We start from the raw sequence: 19,786 nt of genomic DNA on the forward strand, positions 1-19,786 counted from the left end.
TAAGGTCTCCCCTTGGCCTCCTTTTCTCCAGCCGAAACATCCCTAGTTCCCTCAGCTGCTCCTCATAAGACTTGTGCTCCAGAGCCTTCACCAGCTCTGCTGCCCTTCTCTGGACATGCTCCAGTACCTCAATGTCTTTCTTGTTGTGAGGGGGCCAAAGCTGAACACAGGTTTCAAGGTGTGGCCTCACCAGTGCTGAGTACAGGGGGACAATCACTTCCCTGATCCTTCTGGCCACACTACTTCTGATACAATCCAGGATGCCATTGTCCTTTTTGTCTGCCTGGACGCAATGTTGGCTGTCAACCAGCACCCCTATGTCCTTTTCTGCTGGGCAGCTTTCCAGCCACTCTGCCCCCAACCTGTAGCACTGCATGGGGTTGTTGTGACCCAAGTGCAGGACCCAGCACTTTGTCTTATGGAACTGTTGCCCTCAGCCCATCAATCCATCCTATCCATATCCCTCCACAGAGCCTTCCTGCCTTCCGGCAGATCAACACTCCTGCCCAAGTTGGTGTCATCAGCAAACTTACTGAGGTTGCACTTGATCCTCTTATCCAGGTTATTGATAAAGATATTGAACAGGGCTGGCCCCAATACTGAGCCCTGGGGAACACCACCGGTGACCAGCTGCCAGCTGGATGTAACTGCGTTCACTACCACTGGGCCCAGCCATCCAGACAGATTTCACCCAGTGAAGAGTGCACCCATCCATACCATGGGAAGCCAGTTCCTTCAGGAGAATGTTGTGGGAAATGATGCCAAAGGATTTACTAAAGTCCAGGCAGACAACATCCACAGCCTTACCCTCATCTACAAAGTGGGTCACCTTGTCATAGAAGGAGATCAGGTTGGTCAAGCAGGACCTGCCTTTCACAAACACATGCTGGCTTGGGCTGATCCCTTGGTTGTTCTGTATGTCCTGTATGATGGCACTGATGATGATCTGCGCCATGACCTTCCACAAGGTCAGGCTAGCAAGCCTGTAGTTCCCTGGATACTCCTTCTGGTGCTTCTTGTAGAACCAGCCCAGGTGGAAGATGCAGAGCTGAGCTGACCCAGGGTAAACAAGAGCTGGTCTGATCCAGGGTTAGCAATTTGGCAGTTGGATCACATGGCCTACAAAGTTCCCCTCTGACCAAATTCCTGTGATAAACTAATGAAAATGTTTGCTCATTCTCTTGTGAAAGGTGTTTATACATTAGTGTTCGGAGAGATTTTATTCAGAGATAAACTTTATAACTTTCCTAGAAGCACGGAGAATCTTGTTTCTTGCCCATTCAGAACCCCCCCCCCCACTGTATTTTGCAGAAATACTTGTAGGAACAAAGTCTGATTAACTTCTAGCATATTAGCAAATTAGTAGAGTGGAATACTTAATTCAAGCAATTCTTTCTCTCCCTCCTTCCTCCCCCCACCCCTAATGCACTCATGGCAGTCTCAGTTTCAAACATAAGATAAATGCACTTCACTCAATTAGGTGTTCGTGAAACTTAAGATTCCACTTAAGCAAGAGTTATGTTATTCCCTCAGGCCTAGGAAACACATCAGGCAAATCTTATCTAGAACAGTGAAAATCCTATTGCACACCCTTAGCATCAGTTTGCAGTTTGACTATAGCACCAGCTGTAATGAAAAGCAAATAAAAAGCTGCCCATTAAAAAAAAAAAAGTTAGTTTCCCAAACTCTCACAATACATAGTTTTATATATTTGTGTTGGGGAGTCTCTTTCCCTGGAGATATTCAAAAGGCATCTGGACATGGTCCTGGGCAACTGGCTGTTGTGACTCTGCTTGAAAAGGGAGGTTGGACCAATGACCTCCAGAGGTCCCTTCCAATCTCAAACATTCTCTGATTCTGTGAAGCACAGTTTAATAGACAACAGAATCAGGTTTTGCAACACTGAGACTTTAATTATATTTTGGAGTTTGTGAGACTAATTTTAATTTACTCAGTTTCCCCACCATTCTGTACTGTTTATAACTTATCCTCAGCACTGGAGAGAATGGACTGATTTATACACAATGTTTTGACTGGACCTACTCCACTCTGTCTGCTTCAGAAAGCCACTGGGACTAGAGGACTAGACTAAAGGACTAGACCCCATTCTTAGATAGTGATCCTTCAAGGAATGAGGGTCACAAGAACCACAGACACAGAACTTGCTTTTAAGAGTAAAAGCAGTGCTCACAGCAAGCTACAGTGAGACAAAAGTGTGATTCACTGAAGATATGCAGGTGGAATTAAATTTGCTAGAAATGGTTATTGCTGCTGAGATAAGTGTATCATAATTTTCAGAAAGGAATGGAGCTGTTTGCAATTCAAAGGCACTACTAAATGTGACTTTGTTCTAAAAAAGTTGTTTTAACTGTCTATACTCTAACCTTGTTTCATTTTCCAACAGTGGAGTCCCCACCTCAGAATGGATTTATATGAAGAGTTAAGCACCTCTGACACTGACAGAGCAAAGATGCAAACCATTGGTCAAAGTACTTAGGACAGTAGTTACTACATCCTTAACTTGGTTCCCACGTCTAATTGCACAAAGACCTCAAGGAGGCCAGGTGAAGGTTAGTTTCAAAACAAAGATGTTCAGAAACTAGGTAGTTCCCTTGGAGTGCAGCAAGAAAGCTTCAGGAGAAGAGACCCAAGACCTGCATTTTGCTGCATAATGTAACACTAGATGAGGAGGTGAGACACCTAGGATTGAATATATGAACTGTCTCTCTGGGTGGTCAGGGCTATTCATGTCCTTCTTCCTCTTCTTGGGGAAGAAGTCAAACTGCAGTTCAGCATACAAAGGGAAAAACAAGGTTTGCATAGAGAAAGATGCATAAGAGAGACATAGAGGTATCTTTGTGTAATGCACAGTACGGTTGGTTATATTGAAACATTCACAATTTAACTAAAATATAAATTGACAAGGTTTACAAAATAGAGGGGAAAAGGTCAGAGGTGGACTTAAGTTAGAATTAAAATTCTCTTTCAGTGCAGCAATTTTGTCAAGCTGAAGTTGCCCATGGGTGGTTTTACTGTGTAGAGGAATTGCTTTAGATAAATGCTCCTTAATTCAGGTAGACAAAAATTAAAAAGATGCTAGAAGCAATCTTTTCTGAAGGGACATCCTGAATTATCTCTTATTGTTCTTGGCATAAATGCCATTTGTTCTTTTCTCAGGTATTCTGAATAGCTGAGGGTCACCTAATTTTATGAAGGGGTTTATGTAATTTACAACTATAGCAAAAATGAGAAAAAGTCTTGAGAGTTTGAATTTTCCTGTGTTACTTAAACTGAATCTAAAATTTCAGATGTAAATCTTATCACTTCCTCTGTTTGTAAAACTCACCTGCATCAACAGTGGCAACACTGTCATCAACATGGAAACACTGTCAGTGCTCAGGACCAGTCAGACCCTCACTGGGAATGCTCTCTATCAGCATGCCCACCAGATATGCCACAAACACAGTTTTTTTATGCTGAAACAGATGCATTGTAAATGCCATAGATTAGAGCTTATTTAACAATTTTGAGGCAAAACCAAGGAACAATAAACACTATTTGTTCCTTTTTCTCAGGAGGAGAATAAGACTGCTTCTTTGTAAATGACTTACAAGCATCCCAAGAAAGCATTAGAGGACATGTGATCCCATGTTTTTCTTACTTCACACAAGTTCCCTCCTTTCTCTGTGTTTCTCAAAGTTCATTGCTGATGAACCAGGAAATAGATGAGAAAGAGCAGTAAATGCAGATTAAATTAATAGATTAAATAGATTAATTAAAAATAAAATAATAGATTGGTAAATGAAAACTTTTTTCTTCTTCCTCAGAAACTTTTCTTCAGAGGAATTTGGGTGAATTGATGAGAAGTCCTTCTAGACACAAGATTTTGGCAGAAGTCATGATCTGTAGGACCAAGTAGAATTCAGTAGGATTGAAACTGGAAGGACTGATTTCTGATCCTGTCCTGGTATGTCTGAGAAATTAGTGAAATCCAAACAATGGTTTGCTTAGATTCTCCTCCTATTCTGTTTCAGATTTATCCTGAAAAGGGGAAAAATCTATGCTGATGGGAGAATTCATCAGAATTCTTAATTTCAATTTTGCAGAACTTAATTTTTTTCTTCTGTCTAAGAAAGAATGAAGCCCCTACAGATGTAATTAAAAAAAATTAAATATATAAAAGTAGGATATTTTCTTTGTCTACATTTTTTCTCTGCGGTATAGTATAAGAAAAACACCAAAAAACCCTGACATTTGTGTAACCCTGGAGATGTCAATAGCATTTCACAGTTCTCGTATAACACAGAATTTCATTGAAAATGTTTTACTGAAATGATGCCAGGATGCCTGTATCTAAAACCATATTTTTAAAAGTTTTTTGATTACTCTATCTGTAACAGTTATGCCTGTAAAATCAAGGTACAATCCCATAACTGAAAAAAATGCTTACAAATAGAGCTCTAAGATTTGTTAAAATTGAATACTTATAGTACTGCATTTACATTTATGAACAATATTTTTATACTGAACAGTCATTTGAATTAGTAATTTTATGTTTTCATTACATGGATTTAAAGACAGAAAAAGTTTCACAATAATTTCTATAGTTCTCCCTGTTCTGTATTCTGATAGAGCTTAAAAAAGAACTAATATTTCTCAAATGGCATGTATTCAAGAAACTTCATAATTCAGAAATCACACTGAACTTCTAGTTCACTGCTCCTCCCAAAACACTGCCTTACTTAATCTGTACTTTTCAGCAAAGTTATTCCTGTTTATACTGTGCACTTACCTGGGACCTCTCATTGACAATACTCTGGAGATCCACCTGCTTTGCTGAGAATTTAAATACGAAAAGAATGATCTATTAAGTGTTGGCATTGCTAATGCACCTTATATCAAGAAAAGCCATTTTAATGTAAAACCAACAGCAGCATGAAAAACTGCAGCATGGTGTTACCTATATGATAACTTCAGACATGGGCCTTGGAAACTCAGACTGGCATTATTCACTTATGGTACTGAGTACTTACTTGATATAGAATACCAAAAGGAGTGATCATTATTAAAACATTCAGGAAATCCTTCTACAGAAGTCACAGTTCTGAAATCTTCTTCTTTATCCATTTGGTACTTGGAATATCATTGGCGTAGTCTATGCTTTCTAGTGTGCAATCCCTGTGAATGTTTATGTGCATATATTTGCCAGAACCAGGTTAGAATTCTTTAGGCAAAATAACATCACTTATGAAGGGGCATGTTTTAGTTAATTTAGAAGGAAGAAGTGAAATGAGCTGAAATATGATCTTTCTGCATGACACAGAATTCAAATACATACCGAAGAAGAAAAATCTCTCTCTTATTGCTGTTTAAACATATAATCAAGCCAGAGAAAAGAGCAATTTATTTTTGATAATGAAAGCAATAGATGTACTACAAGGGGATACACTTATTAATACTATACATCCAGTAACATTTGTGAAAAACAAGGTTATGAGAAATCAGACGACAGTCAAAACAATACCAAATCACATCTGACTCTTACCTCAGAATTTTATTGATTGCCGTCTCTTTTTCCAGAAGATTTCTTGCTCTGATGCTGAAAACAGATTTACGGAGCTATAAAATTAAGAAAAAGACAGCGTACTTTTTAATTGTCGTAAAATATAGCGTCTATGTGACAGACCAATGAAACATTATGATATTGAGTGCATTAAAGAGTAAAATTAAAGACATGAAGTTCTCTATGATAAAGCTATTTTTCACAGTCTGCATCATGAGTGTTCTTTTCCAGGAAAAAGATGGCAGAAAAACTCAAAATGTTTACATAGAGCAAATTCCTTGAGAAATACCTAAGATCCTAGCCTTATCTTGCAGCTTTTGGCCTCTCTACCCCAATCTTTAGGTAGTTCTGTGTAGAAAGAAGCAGATAGTTTTGTTGACTAGCACAAATGTTATTTCCTTTATTACACATTTCTTCTCCAGTTGGCCAAGTCATGCCTTTTTGCTACTCATTCTCCACTTTGGATTTTGACTAGGCTGGATTGTACTCTGGAGATGCCTTGACTATACAAAAGAGCCAGCTAACAAAGCTTAGATATATAATTTAAGTGCATAGAACTAGATAAGATAAAAGTAGGCCCCTTTTTTCCCCCACAGATGTAGAGCAAAAAAGTGTGGTGAGCAAAATGTGCTTGTGATTGCCTCTGGTCATGAACAGTGTTTCGGGCATATTCTTGTGAACAGGACTTCCTGAATGGGAAATGAAAGGACTGAGAGACATGAAAAAACAAGCACTTACTTACTAAGCAAGTGATTAACAAATAGGGCAACTCAAGGAACAAATAACAGCTGAAGAATTTAGGTCAGGAATTACACCTGTGACGAACAGAAAGCCCCTGGCTTAAATCTGTCAACTGTTTGGAGATTGTTATCGTGAAGAAAATGATTGAGAGAGATTTGGAAACTCCTAGCAATGTTTGCCCTGTTTTTGATCAATCTGAAATGGAATATTTAAGCACATTACTTTAAATCTTCTTTACATGTTTCTAAAACACTACCTCCAGTCATTTGACAAATAATTTTTCTAGAACTTCTCTCAAGTCACAGTTAGATATCTTACTTTGAAGAGAAACAGAAGCCTAGAAAATATTAAACTTTTAAATTGTACCGGCTGTACTTAATAAAATGGCTACTGCTTTTAACCCACACCTGCAAGTTACAATCTCATTCCTACCCCTTGTCTTCTCAAGCATGGCCCCTTTAACCTTTTTCATGCTCTAACCCATCTCTGTACAGCCTGTGGAAGTAAGAACACAGATTATTTGAAAACACCCCTATTTTGAGAGTCTGTGGCTTCCTTAAAAAACCTGCAACTTGAAAACTGAAATAAAGTATAAAACACTTGAGAAGGTAGTTTGGAAAATAAGGTATTGGATTTTCAATTAAGATTAAAAAATTAGTAATAGGCTTGTTGAATGTAAACAAAAAAATGATTCCATTCCCTGGATATGGTTCCCATAAACATAAATTGAAAATCAATGTATGAGATACACCTGTTGAGGAATGTATTTAGTGCAGGTAGTTCAGTGTGAAGCTGCAGATTGAGCTCTGTCTGGGTGATGAGAGCCTGAGACAAGACGCTGTGAACTGTTGACCCTTTGCCTAACAAAGGGTACAGGGACCTGTGGCCCATCCAGGGGACCAGACACTCAGCGACACAGCAGGAGCTGAGGACCCCTAGACTTCTCTGTCCTTAGACTGTTAGGGTATAAAACCCCAGGGGTCCCTTTGTTGAGGATCCCTCCTCAGAGACACCAGTACGAGCTGTTATTTTGTTATTTAGTTATTACGCCATCATAAAATTATTTTAAGGATCTGTATGTCTGAGACTCTGCTATGGGAAACCTGGGGTCGAGGTGGTCAGGAAACCTGGTCTCACTGTGAGTGTGAGGGGTGTAGCTGTGAAGGGGCCTCGGTCCCAGCTCAGATGGTGCCAGAGTCTGACTGCCAGAGTGGCTCCTGGATGGTCAGACAGGGAAGTTTCCTTAATATACCATTATAATAAATGTTGTGTAGGTATAAATACTTCATATACTGAAACATATTTGTGTAGGTTTTAACTCATTTGCAGTATCTCAACACAGGTTTAGTGGATTTATAAGCAAGGTACTTTATTATGGATTTAGATATAACTAACAGTGCTGAAAGCACTAGCAACTCTTTCACATATTTTTTTTTCTTCTAATGTCAGTGAAATTAATGTCAGTGGAATCCCATAAAACTGTTTTTGCCCACTTGAGGATTGCAGAAAGAAGCCTCCAAACCACAGGAGTATCTATTTTACAAGATGTTACATAATAATTCTTTTAGGGCTCAACTAGGAACATCAAACTTATGGGAATAAGAAAAGTGGAAAACCAGCAGTTTTGTTTCAGTTGTTTTTTCCTGTTATAAATAATTGCTTTATAATAATTGCAATTACATTAAATATCAGAGAAAAAAAGTGTGCTGCCTACTAATGTGTTATGTCCATTTATTTCTAATAAAAATTCTTGTTAACATCTTAGAAATCGAAAAGATTTTAAAAACAGGAAGCATTAATTTCCTTCCCAATTTCCAGTTTTTGCTCATCTAATTTTGGCAAAAAAGCTGAGGCAAATACATTTTCCTGAAATTGTCTACAGTTCCTATCTGGCACAGGCCACTTTTCAGTGTTTAAAGTAGGTGACAAAACACCTTGGCATTAAAGCTTGTGGCCCAAGCAAGGAAATTCACCCAGGTCGTCAGCAAGAGAACATGCCCTAGAAAAGCAGAAGTGGGGAGTCTACATATTTTCAGACTACAAAAGGATGTTGAGTGCTTGAACTGATTCACTTAGTGCTTCCCCAAGCCAAGTATTAAACCAGCTAGTGCCAGCAAGGAAAAAAGAACACCTCAAGAAAAGGTGCTGTCAGGTCTAGGGCAAGGGCTACTTACATACTATCAGGAACTGTCGAATCCTCCCTCTAGGTAGCAAGACTAAGAAGGAAACAGTGGGGTATGTTTTGCATAAAAGCATAGCACTAAACCTCTTTCATGCCTCAGCTGGAAATGGCTTGACTCCCCATTTTTGTTTTCTTCAAAGAACAAGTTTAGTTGTCTGCTGGAGATGTGCAAGAATAGTGCTGCACTCTGGTATATGGCCACCACATAGCCAGAGGTGCATCATCCACAGAGCCAGAGAGATGAAGAGAAGCAATAGGAAGGAGCCCATGTCTGGAGACGCTGAGAAGGGAAAGAAAAGACTGGGTTCTAGTTCATACACCCAAAGCTGTTCGTGAATTTTATTCAGTGTAATCACAGAATCACAGAATACGCTGAGTTGGAAGGGGTATACAAGGATCATTGACTCCAACTCCTGGCCCTTCTCAGGACAGCCCCAAGAATCACACCATGTGCCTTAGAGCATTTTCCAAATGCTTCTTGAACTCTGTCAGGCTTGGTGCTGTGACCACTTCCCTGGCAAGCCTGTTCCAGCGCCCAATCACCCTCTGGGTGAAAAACCTTTTCCTAATATCCAACCTAAACCTCCCCTGACACAACTTCAGGCCATTCTCTCAGGTCCCGTCACTGGTCACCAGAAAGAAGAGATCAGTGCCTGCCCCTCCTCTTCCTCTCACAAGGAAGTTATAGACTGCAATGAGGTGTCCCCTCAGTCTGCTCTTCTCCAGGCTGAACAGACCAAGTGACCGCAGCTGCTACTCATACGGCTTCCCCTCTATGCCTAAGACGTCATGAGAATGGAGAAAGGGATCAGAACACAGGGTGTTACACCACATTATTTGAGCAGAGTACATTTACTTTTGCTGCACTTTTTTTCACAACTAGCTGTGAAATTTGCACCCAAGGCACCCCAAGGACATCCTTGGGCACCAACTTTGGCCCATACCTAATGGACTGTGGCTTAGGTGAAGTTTTGAAGGTTTGTTACCATCCTGTTTGCCTTATGATTTTTGAAGCTAATGGTCCTCATTTCTCTTTAGGATTCAGGAGCCCTTCCTTCAGCAGAACCCTGGTGAATTTATCTTGAGTTTAAAATATCCAGAACCAGTAATACAAGATAATATTTTTAGAGAAGCACAATTGATCCATTTCTCATATTTAAAGGAGTCAGCAGTCAGTCAAATAGCAACACATATGTCAATATTCATGCTGAAGAAAATCAAACAATACTATAGATTTTTAAAATATGTATCCTTACTTCTATATTAGATAAATAAACTAAACTGTTCCCCATTTAATTTTCCAAATTTGCATAGCACACCAGGCAAGTGCAATGGAACTGTACAAATGGAAAACGTGGACGATGATCAGTATTTTGTTTAATAATGTCTAGATGCCACATGCTGGTGTAGAATGAGGCTGGCAATTAAAACTTGTGATACCTGCCGAGTTCTTGAATTTTACAGAGGAATTATGAGCAGTGTTAATGTATAAAAGACATTACTCAATCAGATGATGTGGAATTAAATAAATACAGTATCCTCTGCTGAGGTTATTTTAGGGATATCTGTTTAGCCTGCTGGGTTTTTTTATTACAGATTGTGCTGTGCTGTGAGGACACCCTTAGTGTATCTTTATTAGCCTTTATTTCTTTCTTTATTTATGTACTTCTTTATGTAACCTATAAGTACACTCAGTGCAGAAATAACAGTGCCATACAGCTTTCTGCTATAGAACACGATTTTTTAGCATATGACACTGTCCTGAAATCACCTAACAGCAACTGATTACTTTTAGATATGTTTTCAGCAACACATTTTAAAGAACTCTTGCAGGTTACTTTAAACTGTAAGGAATCACTGTGGCAGGTCAGCAAATTACTAGTGGTATTTCCTGGATGAAAGGTGTTAGATGGAAAGTATGCGCTTCTATGAAACCATGAATAAAGTTTGTGTCTTGGTTCCCACACTCCTTTATTTGCAAACACATGCCCGTAGACAGAGAATTAGGAAATCTGCAGGTAGTGCTTCTCTTCCACAAGTGCTGGCACCCTTCTCTGCTGCTGACTTTTAGGCACAAAAAATGACTCAGTCAAGTCAGTGTGAACTTGGTCTGAACACTACATCCTATGAAATCCCATTCATCAACAAGGACAAAGCAATAAACCACAGTAAGTGTTGTAAAAAGAGCTAAATCACAGAACATTGTTGCTCCGCAAGTGCCACCCACTGCTTTGAAAAGGTACTGCAGATATTTTCAATCATAGTTTTTATTTAGTATCATGTTTAAAAAATCCAGGCTTTCTACCCTGGAATAAGAAGATCCTTGGCATAAGATTAAAAGCAAAGCAACACAGGAACCTCTGTGAAATGTCAGACAGTGACTGCAGACCAGTCCTACAGCCTAGATGTACTGACTGGCACAGCACTGCTGACTTCAGAGGGGTCTATGCCAATTTATACCAGCGAAGTTTTAACGTTTTAAAGTTTTGAGAAGTGCTATTCATTGCCAAGGTTTTTATGTATTTTTCTAGGAAGATGTTTGCACTGCACAAACCCCAGCAAACACTACATAAAGCAATTACTTTCAAATTGAACTTGCTAAAGAATTGTATGCTATCAATAGGTAAAATCTGTGGTGATGTAGTGTATTTTTGTATCAGACTACTTCAGAGTTGGTAGAAGAGAGTTGGTGGGTGTTCTGAAATACAAGGTGAGACAAGGTGGTAAGTAAATAACAAGATAGAAATACCTGAAATGTTTGCTTGACAATGGGGAAAAAAAAAAGCAGTGCATGTAATATATTTTTCTAAGTCAGTTTCTTAAGTGTTATATGAAAATTAGGAATTTTAGCTTAGTGGTGTTGATAGTAATCTTTTATAGGCAACTGCAGGATCATACGGGAATAGCCTACTGTGCCATGCCAGAAATTCCAAGTAAGGAAAAAAATAATCCAAAGCTTCTGTTTCAAATTGTGATTTGTTTTACATCAATAGATGGTTTATGTAGACTTGCAGAATGAACAGATTGTTAGGTATTATAATGTTATTTAAATATATACAGCTTCTAGGGAAAATATGAAGAGTCAGTACAATAAGCAATATATCAGAATGACTTTTAAGAAAGAGCAAGGAAATATTTCGCAAGAATCCATTCAAAGATTTAGCATTCCATTAAATATAGGATATTCTTGGCCCACAGGAGTTTGCTGTGTAGCTTCTCAAATGCAAATAGTATTATGTGTTCAACAACATTCTGCATATGCATCTTTGGTTTGAAGAGACTGGACTCTTTCAAAATAAATGTGACAAAAGTCACATGAAGAATGATGGAAGGGCAGACTGCAAGTTTTTGGTAGATGCCTAACAAAATGTTCACAAGAATTTAAGCAGGTTAAGTGACTAAATCCTATAGGTAGTGTGGAATTTCTTAAGCTCTTTTGAAAACTTTGGTTAATGCCTACAGAATCACAAAGGACGCAATTACAAGGGGTGTCTAGAGATCACCTAATCCATTTCCCTCTCTCAAAGCAGAACTAACTATTTTCTGTTGGACTTTGAAAATCTTGCCCTTTGTGAGGTTGTCCTATAAAAGAAACAGGCTCACTAAACAGTCAAGAGAGTGGTCTAGCTTTAGGTAAGTGCCACAAGGACTCAAAGGCTGTCCCTTTGGATCAGATGTCTAGAATGAGAAGTGGGCATAATCTCCTTAAGTCTTGGGAGTCATTGACCTGAAATAGCCTTAATTCATTTTCTAGATCTTGATTGCCGCCTCTTTCTTAAGGAAAGCAATGAGCTTCTAATGAGCTGACTACTGGTCTGGAAAATCTACATGTTCTTTCATAATCAAGAACCTTTTTCAATTAAGTCTGAAAATGTGGACAAGGATAATATTAGCATACTCATAAAACCTCCAAAGACTTAAAGAGGATGATAATAGTCCACCTCAGATATATCTCAGGGGAGCAGCTCTGGGGAGGGAGAAGAATCCCTCTCTTTTATGTCTTGTAATAATATGCTTGGTTTTTTTTCCCTTTGGCATACTTGAGTTTTTAACTTTCAGAGGTTTAATGGTAGATTTTTCACAAAAAAATAGATTGTTTTGGCTTGGAAGGGACCTTTAAATGTCATCTAGTCCAACCGTCCTGCCATGAGCAGCAACATCTTTGACTAGATCAGGTTGCTCAGAGCCCCATTCAACCTGACAATGAATGTTTTCGAGGATGGGGAAATCACCACTTCTCTGGGCAACCTGTTCCAGTGTTTTACCACTGTCATAATAAAAAATTTCTTCTTTATATCTGATCTGAATCTACCCTCATCTAGTTTAAAACCATTAACCCCTGTCCTACTGCTACGGGCCCTTGTAAAAAAAAGTCTGTCCTCATCTTATAAGCCCCCTTTAACTACTGAAAGGCTGCTGTAAAGTTTCCCCAGAATCTTCTCTTCTACAGGATGAAAACCCCTGACTCTTTCAGCTTGTTCTCATAGGAGAGGCAATCCATCCCTCTGCTTATTTTGGCAAATGTAACTTTGTTTTCTATCTTTACTCAATGCAGAAGTCAGGGAGAACCCATGAAAAGCTAGTAAAGAAGGCTGGGTAGATTACTTATGGCAGCCAACAGCAGGGTGGAACTGAGGACTCCTGGCCAGGTTGACATGGGGTTTTCATTTATTCTGCTGGGTGCACAGCGATGGAGGAGAAAGCTCCATTCCACATCTAGAGCTGAGGATCTTGAGGCTCTAGGGAAGAAGGGACTGTCACACTGGGCTGGACTGGGAATGGAAGATATGGACAGGGATTTTCAAGCAGGAAGTAAGGAAGAACATTACTCCTGGTTGTACAAGCACATGCATATAATTCTGTTCACTAGAAAGAAGTGATTATGACTAGTGTTGTTAACCAGTTCTTGTGAATGAGTCCTGTGAATCGGTGGTGGAGACTGAAGGGCCTGGAGACGGAGATCTGGATTCCTTGGTAGAAGTGGGGAAAGGGAGAGTACAAGGCTCAAAGAGAAGAGCTTTCCTGTAACCCAGTTCCTCATTGCCTTTCCCTTCACTCCAAACTAATGCGTGCTCTTCTCTGTTAAAATACAACAGCACTAAAAATTCTGCCATGTCTGTATTTTGTTTGATTGAAGAAAATGGAGAAATATGATCATCCCTTTGTATTTGAATGCATCTTCACAGCCTTTATATCAAACACTTTAAATATTTTAGTATAAAACTGATGAAGTAGAAAGCAAATGCCAGAAAGAAGTGCTGAGTTATGGCTCTTTTTGAAAATGGAAAAGTATCAAGTCCCCTGCCTCCTTTCTCTCAGAATGTAATTGAAAATTGGCACTTTTCCAGGCAGAATTTTGAACGTCCTATGTAAAGGCAAGAGTGACAAAGCAATTTAAAATCATCAGAAGTCAGAGATAGACCATAACAAGAACAGAGTCTTGTTACTATTGCAATTGTGTCTTCTCTGCTCTGAAGGCAAACACAGTCAGAGAAGTAAAACATTACCAACACAAATGTATATTTGGTAAAATGCTTAAGGAGAAGGAAATCTATAAATCGGTTATTTAGACATGGGGACATTGTTACATATCCATTTCATCTGAAAAGAAACAAAATCCAAATGCAAAACAGAAAAAGAGGTTGTCTGATTTTCAGTAAACTTGAAACATAATTACATTCACATATATTAACTTCATTAGAAAGATCTGATGAGAACAGATGTGGGACAAAAATCTTTTAATATTATGACTGTAATGAGCAAGAAAATGCTGGATCCATAAGCCATTATTGTTCCAGCAGGTAGATTGTTTTAATGACTTCTCTGAATGTTACAGCAAGATAGATTTTGGCATTATCCTGTGAATGACATAAATAGATAAGATTTGATGGACTTGGCCATGTTTATTTAACAAGTGGTACATGGAAACTGAAATGGTAGGACAGAGTTCTACTCAGATACTCAGTAAATTAAGAAAAAGCTTGACTGATTTTTGTTGATACTTACGAACAAAGTCCTGCAAGAATTACTTCTGAAAAAATATAGTATTCAGTAGTATTTAAAAATAAATAATGCTTTCTACTTGGAGTTCATGTGCAATTACAATTTATTAGTTTCTGTTATATTCAAAATGAATGTGATAAAATTATTCTTTCAAATTATTTAGAGAAAAGAATAATCAGGAATGCAACATAATGCTATTGTACTTTTTGTGCCAAAATTCTGCTTTGCACAATAGAATGCCCAAAATAAAGTTCAGAGAAGTTGATTAACTTGGGACATAAGTTTATTACAATAAGAAATAGAAATTCTGGAAATTAGAATTTATGAATAAATACTCTACCCTTGGTTCTTTTCTAAGAAGGAAAAAATACAAATAAGTTATATGAGTATGTCTTCATGCCTGATGGTTTTCTGAAAGATGTCTTGGAACGTCCTGTCTTTCATACTAAAAGCCATGTTTTAAAAAAGCCGAAAGGTTATTTCAGCTTTTACAGTTAGAAATACTTTCTGCAAAGAAAAGTAGAAGCTGAGCACAGATCAGGAAAAAAATCAGGACAGAACAAATTTCCAGATTAAACAATGTCTTATTAAGATTAGGTGGCATGTCTCAGCAGCTCACAAATGAAGTATCTATGATGTTAACCAAACACGCATTAAATGAAGTATCCAGCATAAGGTCTGCTGTTTAATATTCAGAATCCTCCAAGGTAATGGCTCTGGTTACCTCTGAGATCAGCTCTCACTTCCTGATCATGATCTCCCATCACACAGGTACATTCTGCTCTAAGCAGGAAATCAATGGAAGAGGCATATAGAATGGGAGGTCAAGCTTTCCCAGGAGCTAGACCTTAATGATGCATCTGGCTCCCACAGGAGAAAAGGAATGGTTGTTTGTTGTAAAGCTCAGGGTTCATTTAGTTTTTTGTCCCCTGAAACTTGCTGCAACTATCCCTCAGTCTCTTGTGAAAGTCACCACAGTGAGACAGACATCCTTATCTTCTGCCAACTTGCTTTCTTCTCATTCACCCACTCACACTAAAATTATATGTTTCCATACTTCATCCAGTTCCTCTGTCCAGAATAAACTGAAATATTGGTTATCTAAGGAAATTCACGGCATACTGTGAATAATTTTCAATTAATGGCCTGCAGACCACATCAGGAGAAACTAGATCAGCAAGCATTGGAGGAGGTCTGTGGCAAGATCAATGGGTTTAAGAAAATTTGCTCTGCAGAACCTCAAGTGCAGAGCAAAAAATGTTCATCCAGCATTTCCAGCAGTGTTAAGTTCAGAGAACCCCAGAGAACCCCAGTTTTACACACAGAATGTTACAGATAATATTAAACAACTCAAACAAAGCATTGGATTAAGCTGCCTATCAAGCATCTGTATCTGAGAGAGCCCAGGTGTAGCCAACACTGGAGGCAGAAGCACTGTACAATCTGTATATACACACCCACTCAGACACCACACACTGAGAGTGAACTCTTAGGGGATGTATAAAGGGAAAAGGCATTTAGGTATCTATAGGTGATTTCTTATGTTACTGTTTGGTTAGTTTATTACATTCATAATAGTTTAAAATTTGAAAGAGCTACAAAAAGTGCTGGAACTCACAGACTTGACTAGAAAAAGAGGAGTATAGCAAAGAAATCTGTTTTCCAAAGCTGTTCTTTTGATTTGGCATATATGAAAACAATTTTAAACTGACTGTAGTCATGGTTACAGTAATATACAAAACTATATTTTTTTTCAATTTTTTGAGAAGGTAAAATACCTTAAAAAAAGAAGAAAGAATTCAATTAAAATCTCCTCACCTTTTACAACTTAAAATAACTTTTAAAGGAAGTGGGTAATTATAATACTGAAAAAAACTCACTACATCCATTATATAAGAGAACATATATAAGATCTGCTCTATTGATCATCACAAACTATGGATCAGATTGATTCTGAACACAAAACCAACACTATATATATGTATATACACACACATATATATAGTGGCAGATTCTTAGAGAAAGGAAAAAAAGAATGTTGCTGAAATGGAAATAAGGGAAAAATAAAGGAATGTATGGATTAAGTACTTCCTATCCCTTCAGCAGGTGTTGAACATAGAAACACTGACTTAAGTCCAGGGGCAACTCAGGAATTAGCCACAGTTCAGGCATTACAAAGGAAGAAGAGTCAAATCTGCCAGCAGGATCTTACCTTTTAATTCCACATTTTTTTTCATCAACTACAATGGAAAAAAGATGTGAAAAGTGTCTGAAACTATCCTCCTGCTGTCAGGAGCAGTGAAAATGCATCCTATTAGGCATTGAGACTAGTAAAATGTTTTGTTGGGTTTCTTTTTCTACAAAGAAAAGTAAAGTATGTATGTAAAGTTTATACTCAAGCAAACCAATCATTCCAAGCATATTTTAAGAATATTTTTAACAAGATTTGTTCATACAAAAGTGAGGTTGCCTTGGCAACTGTAACTATTGAAAGGCAGAGTAATTACTTTCACAAATCCTTCCTAGTACTTTCTCCTCTTAACGGGGATGTGTAAATACCTTGTTTTAAGCTATATTTACCTGAAATGTTACTCATCATTGTTTCTATCCTTGAGGCATGAGAATCCTAAAGTATGTGCTTAAAGCAGGTTGAGTCATGGCCAGGCTTCGTGAATGAAGATTTGGGAAAGGCTCTATCCACATTTGTTACAAGCATGCTGGTGGCTAATAAGGCCAATATGAGATAGACGTCTGATTGCAAAAGGCACAGCAGAAAGACTCTTTATGTGGTATATTCTGCAAGACATGGTCCTTTCTGCGTTGTCTTTTCTCCTCGAGAGTGATCCTGTGTGCGTTCTCAAAGGAAACAGCAGCGTTACAGATGGTCTGTCTCCAGGCCTCCCGATTAGAGGCCAGAGTGGACCAGTTATGGTGATCAATATGCCCAAGGCTGAGTTGTTGTTTCAGGGAGTCCTTGTATCTTTTCTTTGGGGCTCCTCTCTTGCTGCAGCCAGTGGCAAGTTCACCATAAAGTACGACCTTAGGGAGGCGGTGGTCCTTCATCCTTGAGATGTGTCCTGCCCAGCGCAGCTGTGTTCTCAGCAACATGGCCTCAATACTTGTGACTGCTGCTTGTTCTAGAACAGATGTATTGGTCACATAGTCTGACCAGTGGATGGTAAGGATTGTACGGAGACAGCGTTGATGGAAGCGTTCTAGGAGACGCAGGTGGTGGCGGTAGATGACGCATGATTCGGACCCATATAAAAGAGTAGACAGCACTATGGCTCTGTAAACACTGATCTTGGTACTTTTCTTCAGGTGTTTATTTCACCAAACTCTTTTATGAAGCTTTCCGAAAGCACTATATGCCTTTGCTAACCTGTTGTCTATCTCTCCATCAATCTTACCATCCGAGGAGATGAGGCTGCCTAGGTAATTAAACTGCTGGACTGATTTGAGCCCTGATTTGCCAATGGTGATGTGGGGATGATGGGGGACTTCCTGAGGTGCAGGTTGATAGAGAACTTCTGTCTTCTTTAAGCTGACTTCCAGCCCAAAGAGCTCAGCAGCATCCGCAAAGCAGGATGTTAAACGCTGCAGAGCTGCTTCTGTGTGGGCAACAAGGGTGGCGTCATCAGCATAAAGCAGCTCCCGGACACGATGATTTAAGGTCTTAGTGTGAGCCTTCAGTTGCCTTAGGTTGAATAGGCTTCCATCAGTACGATATCGAATGTAGATACCGTCTTGATCATTGAGGTCTGCAGTGGCCCTTTGGAGCATCATGCTGAAAAAGATTGTGAATAGAGTTGGTGGAAGAATGCAGCCAACCCTAATAAACACTTGAAGAAAAGTACCAAGATCAGTGTTTACAGAGCCATAGTGCTGTCTACTCCTTTATATGGGTCCGAATCATGCGTCATCTACCGCCACCACCTGCGTCTCCTAGAACGCTTCCATCAACGCTGCCTCCGTACAATCCTTAACATCCACTGGTCAGACTATGTGACCAATACATCTGTTCTCGAACAGGCAGCAATCACAAGTATTGGGGCCATGTTACTGAGAACGCAACTGCGCTGGGCAGGGCACGTCTCAAGGATGAAGGACCACCGCCTCCCTAAGATCCTGCTCTATGGTGAACTTGCCACTGGCTGCCGCAAGAGAGGAGCTACGAAGAAAAGATACAGGGACTCCCTAAAGCAACAACTCAGCCTTGGGCATATTGATCACCATAACTGGTCTACTCTGGCCTCTAATCGGGAGGCCTGGAGACACACCATTTATAACGCTGCTGAAGCTTTTGAGAAAGCACGCAGGTTCACCCTTGAGGAGAAAAGACAACACAGAAAGAATCGAGCCTTGCAGAATATACCCTCTAAGGAGTCTTTCTGCTGTGTCTTTTGCAACCGGACTTGCCTTTCTCATATTGGCCTTTTTAGCCACCAACGCGCTTGCAAGAAAAGTGGGTAGAGCCCTTCCCAAATCTTCGTTCGCGAAGCCTAGCCATGATGATTCTTGCCAGGATCTTGCCAGCAATGGAGAGCAGAGTAATACCACGGTAATTTGAACAGTCTGATTTAACTCCTTTCTTCTTATACAAAGTGATGATGACTGCATCATGAAGGTCTGAAGGTAGTTCGCCTAATTCCCAACAGCACACCACAAACTCATGAAATTTAGCATGGAGTGCAAGACTCCCATGTTTCCAGACTTCAGGTGGAATTCTGTCAACCCCAGATGCTTTGCCAATTTTCACCTGCTGAATGGCCTTGAGGGTTTCTCCTAAAGTGGGGGCAGTATCCAATTCGTACTTTACCGGTTGTTGTGTGATGGACTGGATTGCTGTGTCTTGGACTACATGTTTGGTACTGAAAAGAGTCTGAAAGTGTTCAGACCATCGATTCAGAATGGAGGTTTTATCTGTCAGAAGCGTTTGACCATCTGCGCTGAGTAGAGGGCTTTGGGCTTGGTATGTAGGCCTGTATGCTGTTTTCAGGGCCTCATAGAATCCTTTGTGATCACCCATATCTGCGCATAACTGAGTTTTTTCAGCTAGATCGATCCACCACTTGTTCTGGATGTCACGGAGTTTCTGTTGGAGCTTGCTGCATGCAAGACGAAAGGCTGTTTTTCTTGTGTGACAGGAAGGCAGTGCAAGGTGTACTTGGTGGGCGGTTCTCTTCTTCCTCAACAATTCCTGGATCTCTTGATTGTTTTCATCAAACCAGTCCTTGTTCTTCTTAAAGGAGAACCCTAAGGATTCTTCAGAGGACTGCTGGATGCTGTTTTTAATA

At 39.4% G+C, this 19,786-nt stretch overlaps 1 protein-coding gene across 4 annotated transcripts in view; it reads right to left on the reverse strand.

Annotated features, from left to right (window-relative positions):
• Nucleotides 1-19,786, reverse strand: part of NALCN (sodium leak channel, non-selective) — a 232,806-nt gene that overhangs the window by 41,307 nt on the left and 171,713 nt on the right. For all 4 annotated transcript variants that reach the window (XM_027674690.1, XM_027674688.1, XM_027674689.1 and 1 more), the window contains one exon: nucleotides 5,546-5,619. In XM_027674690.1, coding sequence (XP_027530491.1) covers nucleotides 5,546-5,619 — 74 coding nt within the window. The remainder of the gene's footprint in view (nucleotides 1-5,545; nucleotides 5,620-19,786) is intronic.

The sequence above is a fragment of the Neopelma chrysocephalum genome, unplaced genomic scaffold, assembly GCF_003984885.1.
Source record: "Neopelma chrysocephalum unplaced genomic scaffold, ASM398488v2 Primary Assembly neopelma1_25, whole genome shotgun sequence".
Lineage (NCBI taxonomy): Eukaryota > Metazoa > Chordata > Aves > Passeriformes > Pipridae > Neopelma > Neopelma chrysocephalum.